Source organism: Plasmodium fragile (genome assembly GCF_000956335.1).
Source record: "Plasmodium fragile strain nilgiri unplaced genomic scaffold supercont1.52, whole genome shotgun sequence".
NCBI classification, from domain to species: domain Eukaryota; phylum Apicomplexa; class Aconoidasida; order Haemosporida; family Plasmodiidae; genus Plasmodium; species Plasmodium fragile.
The window spans coordinates 1-9,426 of NW_012192632.1; the positions used below are offsets into that span (position 1 = coordinate 1).

At 44.5% G+C, this 9,426-nt stretch overlaps 4 protein-coding genes across 4 annotated transcripts; 2 read left to right on the top strand and 2 right to left on the bottom strand.

Annotated features, from left to right (window-relative positions):
- Positions 1-1,523: 1,523 nt before the first annotated feature.
- Positions 1,524-1,860, top strand: AK88_04015 (uncharacterized protein; the record flags this gene model as incomplete). The annotated part of the gene is made up of 1 exon (XM_012481625.1): positions 1,524-1,860. A coding segment is annotated over one exon (337 nt), but the record flags the coding sequence as incomplete, so codon positions are not given.
- A 564-nt stretch (positions 1,861-2,424) lies between these two features.
- On the top strand, positions 2,425-3,558 carry AK88_04016 (uncharacterized protein; the record flags this gene model as incomplete). Its single annotated transcript, XM_012481626.1, has 3 exons — positions 2,425-2,742; positions 2,939-3,072; positions 3,216-3,558. The coding sequence occupies 3 exons, from the start codon at positions 2,425-2,427 to the stop codon at positions 3,556-3,558; spliced, it is 795 nt and encodes a 264-aa protein (XP_012337049.1).
- Positions 3,559-3,733: 175 nt separating this feature from the next.
- On the bottom strand, positions 3,734-5,000 carry AK88_04017 (uncharacterized protein; the record flags this gene model as incomplete). The annotated part of the gene is made up of 5 exons (XM_012481627.1): positions 3,734-3,873; positions 3,991-4,023; positions 4,155-4,212; positions 4,377-4,773; positions 4,900-5,000. The coding sequence occupies 5 exons, from the start codon at positions 4,998-5,000 to the stop codon at positions 3,734-3,736; spliced, it is 729 nt and encodes a 242-aa protein (XP_012337050.1).
- A 1,771-nt stretch (positions 5,001-6,771) lies between these two features.
- On the bottom strand, positions 6,772-8,180 carry AK88_04018 (uncharacterized protein; the record flags this gene model as incomplete). The annotated part of the gene is made up of 5 exons (XM_012481628.1): positions 6,772-6,909; positions 7,042-7,101; positions 7,226-7,279; positions 7,458-7,529; positions 7,650-8,180. 5 exons carry the CDS (start codon positions 8,178-8,180, stop codon positions 6,772-6,774), a joined length of 855 nt encoding a protein of 284 aa, XP_012337051.1.
- Positions 8,181-9,426: the final 1,246 nt, after the last annotated feature.

Below are 9,426 nucleotides of genomic sequence, written 5' to 3' on the forward strand. Positions count from 1 at the left end.
TCTCTACATTTGCGAAAACTACGGAGCGGAAGTGACCAGACTGTATTACCTAGGTGTGCTGGACATGCGCACATGCGGGGGTGTCTGCTCCCTTTTGGGGACACGTGGCGGGTTCGCCCCTTTAACGCCTTTTTTTTTTTTTTTTTTTTTTACCGTCCCCGACAGGTCTGAAGGGCGTAGGGACGAACTACACGAGGAAGGCGGTCGAAGCGGTGGGTGAACTGTTCCACGTGTGTCCACATGTCGCTTCTCACTTATCACTTATCACGTAACACCTGCCAACACGCACTTCCCCCTCTCGCAGGTCTACGAAGCCTCCCCCAATTTGTCCGACCACAAAGTGAAAGGCGCAGAAAACAAAATGCATTTTTCGTTCGACGCATTTTAGCCGTAGCGATAGGTAGCCATTCTGTGGAATAACGAAAAGGTGAAAAAAAAAAAAAATATATATATATATATACACTGGAGCCCTTGCTTAAGTCGTACGCAGAAGTAGTCGCTGCGTGGAGGAACTTCACCCAGCAGAGACCCTACGTGAAAGTGTGTACTTCGTGCATAAGTGTATCGCATGTCCCTACGCACACGGGGTCCAATGCTGGAATGAATGAAAGAGGTGAGCGGTAGGGGCATCTCACCGACTTTGTCATTGTCACTGTCACTCGAAGGGTGAGCAGGTTGTGTGTGCATGTAAGGATCAGCGGCGTGTTACGTGTTACACGTGTTACACGTGTTACATAACAGGTCGCGACTTTTTTTTTTTTTTTTTTTTTAAGCGTGTGAGATATGTCATGCGCGCTTCGCTTGGCGAGGATCAATTTCACGTCGTGCCGGTTTTAACGGAACGATGCTTGGCATATGAACTAGCTTTTTATTTTTTTGAAGCATTTTGTTTCGTTAAATATTTTTTTTTTCTTTGCATGGATTGTTTGCTTTTACGCTTGACGTTATGAAGAGGAGATGTGTTAGGGAGTTGAGCAGTTGTGGGGAATAGCCCTTTTTTTTTTTTTTTTTTTTTTTTTTTTTCGTCCCCGTTGAGGCATGTTTTTAATCTGGCCCAGTTCACCCCCTTTTTTTATTGTCATATGAGTTTCCCCTGTTGGGACTCTCTTTGGCGTTTCCCCTCCTCGCCCCTTGTTGGTGTGCGAATGTCACAAAATTATGAACGAGAGGAACGTCGGACTGGCGGCTAAATGCTTGGCCATTTTCTTTATTTTTTTTTTTTTCATCACTGAATGTAAAAGAGGTGCAAGGCAAACTTTTTTTTTTTTGAGCCACTTGGTGGGGAATACAAGACGGGGAGGTAAGACAAGCCCAAGGGGGGGAGGCCTTATTATCAATGGCGCTTCTCGAGCGAGGACGAGGACACAGTGGCGGAACAACCATTTGAATTTCTCCCCAAGGGGAGGTGACGGTTGTACACACGGAAGAAGGTGTGCAGGTCGGACAGGAGCTGGAGCCGGTGCGCACACTAGGTCAACCAGTACGCCGTGTTCTTCTTCTTCTTCCATTACGTGCACAAGTAGGCCTACCACTTCGTCCGCCCCCCCCCTGTGGGCGCGCAAAATAGACCAGAAGGAAATAAAGCGGAGGAAAAATTACCAGTACGCATTAAAACACAAGTACGATAAAAACGGAAGAAGGATAAAGGATATTAACAAAGAAAAAAAATCTGTTAAAAAAAAAAAGCTGTTTGACTACGAAGGCTTTAAAGTGGATAAAATATTTGCATGCCTGAGTGAGGAGGACATGCAGGAGTTGCGCGATGAGGAGTTGAAACGCAAGTCCGGTGAAATTCTCCACAACAATAAATATATTGACACGTACGGCGTGGAGTCGGAGACGGACCTGGGCGACATGTGAGGGAAGCACCACTCCCACCGTTGCGATTCGCTCCGTGGATTGGCTCGTCTTAACACCGAGTTTAAAAAGCGTTGTTGCATGTGTAATTTTTTTTTTTTTTTTTTTTTTTTTCTGCCTGCGTCCCCTCTCCACATTTGCACACACGTTAGGAGTAGCAAGTCATCACCGTGTAATCGTGTCGTTGCCACCCATCACCGTGTAATCGTGTCGTTGCCACCCATCACCGTGTAATCGCCTCGTTGCCGCCCTCCTCACAAGATGATCACGGTTAGGCACCTCCCAACGAGGGGAAGGACCCTCCTTTTTATCCTGACGACACTTCTTGTGTTCATCTTGTGCAGCGTAAAAATAATAACCTTAGCGGAGGGGAGAAACTTGAAGGGGCATTATCACCACCACCCCTCAGTTGGTTCGTCTCTCCTCATCCCGGTGCGGCATCCTTCAGAATATGCATTTGAAGGTGGAAGTAGAAGTGTGAGGGGGAGAGGGGAACGCACCCCCCCCCTGTTAAGCATTCCCGAGCCGTACACAGTGAGAAAAAAAAAAAAAAAAATCGACCTCAAAATGTTGAAGCGATCAGCTGTGCCAAGTGGATCCATTTTAATAAACTGGAAGGAAGGCGTAAAAAAAATAATGAACAAGTGGGGAGTACTTGAGAAAAACAAAGAGGAGAGTCCAGAGGTGCACCCCTTAACGAATTGCAGGTGGGAAATCACGACCTTCAATTTTCTTCTACAAAAGAAGACTTCCTTTTTCCTTCACATACACGAAAATGGGACCGTAAAAATGTCTGACGATGTACAAGGCACGTGGGTATACAGCAATTATTATTTAACTTGGATCGTGGAGCATGAGGACCGACGTGTCTTCTACACAGCGGAGGTGAGTCCATCCCGTTCATTCACTCCTTCCAGTGTACTCACTGTCCTAAACTGCCATTCCATGAGGCGGTCTACAACTCATATATGTCGGATCATTCTTCCGATTTTATTTTATTTTATTATTTTTTTTTTTTTTTTTTTTCTCCTCCATTATATAATACCGCTACATGAGACGTATCCCCCCCCCCACCCTGCAGCTCCTCTGGAATGGCGACAAAAGCAAATTGGTCAAGGGCATCATTTATGAGGAGAAGAAAGGACGGCGCTTCTTCCTACCTGCGTATTTTTTTCGCAAAATCCTTGGGTCCTTCGAAGGACGCGTGTCCGTGGAGTAAGTGCGCCCCGTGTTCATCGCAGTTTGGCCCGTTAGCAAGTAGGGGTGCTTGTGCCCATTTTGAATAAGAGAAAAGTATATCTCGTTGTGTCACCACAAAAAAAAAAAAAACGCTCTGCGCGCCGTGTCCCTCGTGACAGATCACCTACGACGCAGCATGTGGATGATGCCTTGTATGATCCTGCGTATAATTTGTATCACAATATTCACAAGGATCCTTCTCGTGGCGATGGAGATGATACCATACCCATATCGTATAACTTGTTTGACCAGATTTTTTCCTCTCTCGTTTTTTACATAACCAATGAAATCACTTCGACTAGAACGAGGATCCATGTTCAAATTATTTTTACAGAACACACCAAAGTTTGTCACATCATCGTATTCTATCAGGGGAGGAGGGGAGGGGCGTTTATTGGCGCGGACTGCAGCAACACAAGGGGCGTGTTGGCGGAGGGCGTGACGGTGGGGAACATAAAATAAGGTACGCAAGGGGGTCGAAAAGGGGTCGCAACGGGCCGTCCCCCTCCCTTTATGTCATTTAAACGTTACACATGCAAGCACGCCGTCAACGCGTGTGGCATCGGCCGCTTCGCCCCTGCCGCTTCGCGCGTGCCGCTCCGCGCACACCTCCCGTTTCGCACCTCCCGCTGCGCGCTCATGCACCTTTGCTGTTGCCGCTTATCTCCCGCTCCGTGATCTCCTGCTTCACGACCCCGTTGTGGTAGGTAATTATTTTCGTCGTCTTTTCAATTATTTTGTTTCCGCGCGGGATGATCTCCGTTTTTATGTTCGTCTCTGAGGGGGGGGCAAGTGATAAGAAGTGGTGGGGCGTGATAAGAAGTGGTTGCACGTGATAAGTAGACCCCGTCGTAGGCATGAATGTATGTCACAAAACAACGCCAAGGGGATTACGTTTTATATTGTCACTGCTGCTCCGATAGGATCCTGCGAAGGGGAAAAGGGGTCATTCTCATGAGGCCGCTTCGATAAGGCCGCTTCGATGTAGCGCATCGTGCAGGTAAAAATTCACACAAAAGAAAGTGCCTGTTCACCGCCACCTCTCGTGAGGATTTTACCCGGTACTCCGAAATTTGTGAAGAAATCACTTTCCATCCCTCTGGGGGAGAAATTGCCCTGAGGTACAAAAATGAGTTCACGTGTGTGGTACGCAACGAACAGAGGTTGCATGGGTCATCATGTGTTGTGTTCATTTCTGCAGGTATGAGACGCAGGCAATGCGGTGCGCCCCCATCCCCCACAACCGCCACACTTGCTAAAGTATAAAACTGCGGGTTTACCTGCCCAAACACATTGGACTTAAAAAGCTCATTAATGTTCATGGTGCCAAAGACTTTCTTGAAGACCTGTTCGATTTCCTCATCGGACATTCTCCTCGTCTGGTAGGTGTAATTTGCTTGGCCATTGCTATTCGTGTTGCCGTAGTGGTTACCAAAGTGCCCCCCATGAAAACCATTATTCAGTTGACAGTCATACATTTGCTTTTTATTTTCATCACTTAACGTTTCATATGCTTCTGTTATTTGCCTGAACATTTTCTCCGATTCTTTTCTGTTGTTGGGGTTTCTGTCTGGGTGATACTTCAGGGCCAGCTTGCGATACGCTTGCTTTATTTCATTTTTACTGCTGCTTCGTGGCACGTTTAGGATTTCGTAAAAGTTCTTCGTGCTGAACGGTCTGCATATGAATGGAGAGAACAGGGCGGATGTGGTGAAGTGGTGAAGCGGTGAAGCGGCTACTACACGTTCAATGAAGCGATAACCCATTACACAGCCGCATAACCACACCGCGTTGAGTCACTACCTCTTCTGGAAGGCGCAGATGGGGACCTCCTTGTACAGCCGCCTATTGATAGCGCCTAAGCCATGGGTAAAGCCAAAGTACCGCTTACGAATGATAAACATTTTTTTTTTGAATAACTGTGTCGGTTGGAGATTCTTCCTCCGTGGGAGGTCACCGCAGGGGGGAGAGGCCTACAAAAACGCCACACAAAATTGACACTCCGTTGAGATGACTCTCTTTTTTTTTTTTTTTTTTTTTCACCTCTTCGATGAGTACACTCATAAAAAAAAAAAAAAAATAATATCCCTCTCTGTGCGGTAAACACAGTTTGTTAATTGCAAGTCCGGATGGGGAAGGCCGCTTCAACTTCGTCCCCATGTTGCGCACCTCGTCGTGGTGCCCCTCATCAAGTACATTAAGCACCATCAAAATTTCCCCCTTGCGTAGAAAAAAGAGGAAAAAAAAAAAAAAAAAAAAAAAAAAAAAAAAACACCACAATTTTTGTTCCAATGGAGTGGTAAGCGCACACGAGAGAATATGCTTCCCTTTTTCCTGTAGAGGGTCACCCTCAAAAATGAAAAGCCAAAATGAGCACAAGTTTCCCCCCCTCCATTTGCAGACCCTGTTGTCTCCCACACTCCTGCATGAACAACTGGTGCGTAGGACAAACGCAGTTTCCACTTCCTGATTGGCAACACCGCATCGCATACACCACCGCTACATAATTACAAATACTCCTTCGGTGCTTCACCCTTGTGAGGTACACACGCACGAACGCCTTGATAAGTGATATAATTTAACGAAAGGGGCAAGAGACTTTATTTAAGTTGTTTTAAAAGGAAAAAAAGGAAAGAAGCGAAGTGGAAGAACAGACGGGAGAGGGATGAAAAAGTAACATATATAAAAACAGGAAAAAAAAAAAAAATATCCTCATTTGTTTGTTTTTTTGTTTTTTTTTTTTTTTTTTGTCCCACACACATATATATGCACATACACATACTCTTGGAAGTGCACATGGACTACACATACATGAAGGAAAAACAAACAACCGATTCGGTTACATGGGGTGAATGGTCAAGTGGAGAGAAATAGGGAATTAAAAAAAAAAAAAAAAAAAGAAGGGGAGAGCAGGGGACAACACACACACACATACACGGCATGGGTATACATAAATGTATTGTACCATGCACGTGCTTACATATCCCTCCGATCGCTGAACTGCTAAGATAGGAAAACATTTTTTTTTTAAAATGCACGCATGGGACGCAACGCCGACACAGAGCAGTGCGTGCCCAGCAACATCACAACAACGTTCAAGGACACCTACATCAAGATGGACACACACAAATATATCACATGTGTGTGCAAAGAGGTAAAATGTAACGTTAAAATGTAAAGGGGGGAGAGAGAAAAAAAAAAAAAAAAAAAAAAAAAAAAGGGGGGAGGGGGAAGTCAATCATGCACCAAAAGGAGGTTTTTATGATGAGCGTGCATGGATAATAAAATATGGGTTAAAATTGTAGACCCCTCGAAACAAACATACGTACCCCACCCCACCCCCTCTCTCTTTTCTCTCTTTCAGGCACGTCTTCCCCTCACTGCATAGCATTTGTATTGTTCTGCGTCTTCGTAACATTTCGTGCCTTCACTTTTGAATGGGTAGTGTTTTCGTATCTCTCTTTTTGCAAATCGGGGAACTCTTACACGTATAGCACATATGCGACGCGGTCTTGACTGAATTGCTACTAGTGCTTCTCTCAAAGGCAGTTAAAATTGTGATTAAAAAAAAAAAAAAAAATTCTTTCCATAACTTTTGTTTTTTTAACGTTTTTCTAACGTTTTTTTTTTTTTTTTTTTTTTTTTTCCTCCTCGTTGAGAAGAAAAAAACCTTCTTCACACATTTTCATTTAACAGATTGTCAAAGGAGACTCCCTTGCTCAGGCATCGAATGTAGTGATATATAAAATCTCCCATAAGCACCAGCTGGACGATTTGCATGATTACGACCCACACACCGACGTATGACTTGATCTGTACAAGGGGGTGAATAAAAAAAGTGGAAGACATGTTAACACCCGCGTGGAAGCACTGATGAAGAGGAAACAATGTGTGCGCCGCGTCAAAACAGGGGAAACGCAACCCGCATGCATGTTTTGTCCTTACGACGTTGTCCGAGGAATTCAACTCCTTATGTGATACTATCCAAAAGAGAAAAGACAAAACCTAAGGGGTGGACACGAAAAAAGGGGGGGGGGGGAAATGCAAAGTCAAGCGGGGAGCAATATGAGGGTGAAAAAAAAAAAAAAATGCAATTTTTACACACACATTCACACCATAAAGGGGTTACCTTTGAAAAGGCTTGTGAGGCCAAGAAGTGGGTGGTAAAAGCTGCCACTTTGCCCTGAAAGGGGGAGGGGAAGAAGAGAAAATGAGTGATAATTTCGCCTCGCAAGGGTTACGCGTGTGGGGGGGAAATAAAAAAAAAAAGGTAGCCAAATATGAACGCCAAATCGCCTGAACAGTGCAGGTATTTTTCCCTTTTTTTTTTTTTTTTTATTATTTTTGGCTTCCTTTTTTACCTCCTTCTGAAACATGGACAGCTGCGGTAGCACGCACACGGACTCCAGGTACAGGGCAAAGGACCAGGCGACCTGCAAGGTTGGAATGGGGTGGGGAGGATGTTTTCGTGTGTATATTTTCACACGTTAAAATTTTCTTATGTCTTTGCCGCTCCGCTGCAGCTGTCTGCTGTATGTCTCCTCTGCGCTTACGTCAGCCGGGAAAAAGGAGTTCAGCGAGGGGTGCACGAAAATGGCAATGACAAAGGCGGGGATGATTAAAAAGAGGTTGTTAAAAATATCGTTCGTGCTGTCGTAGGTGTTTTTGTATTTATATCTGCACAGGTACACAATACAACAATTTATGAACAGCGAAATGGCTTCGACCAGTTGATAAAGCCAATCGCCACTTTTGTCGTAAGGTAGGTATCCTTCGAATGGTACGATGGAGAACAGCCTGGCCGTGTTCAGGACGACGTAGCATTCCATCATCTTCAGAGACACCCCTGCACAAGACTTGTTCATTTCGATCTTCACAAACACCATAAGGAAGGAGAACATGCTAATCACTGACGATAAGGTTAACAGGAACGAGAAGTCTCCATCGGAACACAAGTGGTAAAATACAAATACAATCAGCAGGAAAAAGCAGTAAATTTTGATCGACGCGCTGTGATCTGATACATATCTTTTCATTTTTTCCACGTCGTTTACTTTTCGCATGAAATCGTTTACGCTCTTCATTTTTGATGAGGGGATGTGTGGGTGAGAGTTCGGGTTACTCTTTTATTTGGAGTCACACCGCTGTTGCGATTGCGCTTTTTTTTTTTTATCAGTGGCTAATAAACGGTCAGCTAGCTACCTTACACACATTCGCCTGTGCATATGGGTTGTTATCGAGCTGTTTTTCCTGCGTGTGGGTGTGGGGAAGGTAACAGCAACCGACTTGTTTTCCTCGTGTGTAGTATGGGATCGTCTTTAAAAGCCTTTCTGAGCAGCTATTTCACTTGGGCGCGGTGCGAAGGGAAATTTACATGGGCAAAAAATATCAGGGTGTAAACACATGGCACACGTTTTGTTTTATTTGCCTCATTTGTCGCACTGAAGGCGTTCCCCAATGGGAGCACTGTTTCCGTTTGTGTGTTCTGTGCTTGTCCCCCCTGACGATTGCTTGAGAATTCGTCTAGTGCCTCTTTTCACCCCTTGCGCTTTTTTACTTTTTTTCGTTGCACCTCCGAAGGTGTGATTTTATAATTTTCTCTCTCGTTGTCTCTTATCTTGGTAGCAAAAAAAAAAAAAAAAAAAAATGGTGAACAGACTATTCGGGCTGGCGTAAGTGAGAACTATGGGCTTCACTCCTTGGTTTCATTGAGGTGATGTAATGTTCGATCTTGAGGTTTCTTTGCCAAACGGTTTTGTAATAATACACGCGTAGGAAAAGGACGTATGGGGTTAGGCGTGTTGGCATGCGTGTTGTGATATGCATTAGCGGACGGGCCCCCTCTTCTCTTTTTACGCGCGTACAACGAGTGGAAACCTTCGTGCTGTGCGCAGTGTATAAATAATATACAGGTCAGTTCGCCAATTTGGCTTCTCCTTTTCTGCCTTCCGATCTGTAACTCTCGTACGGATGCGCTTGCGCGTGTTTCATGCTCAGCCTAATCTGCACTTAATGACATGCGAAATTGTGATTAATTCGCTTGGTTCGCGTTCTCTCGCTGCTTGGCTATATATATACTTCGCTTTTATTATTATCGCGAGGTATCACTTTGGAAATTCACGTTCACTTTGAAATATTCCGCGTTATTTCGCTTGCATGTCATCATAAAACGCTTTGTAGTTTTTTTTTTTTTTTTTTTTTTTATTTATTTATGTATTTTCGTCATCGTTTGTGCTTTTTTTTTTTTTTTTCCTTGCCAGATCAGGAGGTAGAAAAAAAAAAAAAAAAAAAAAAAAATGACCTTTCCCCCATTCGGGTTACCCTACCGCG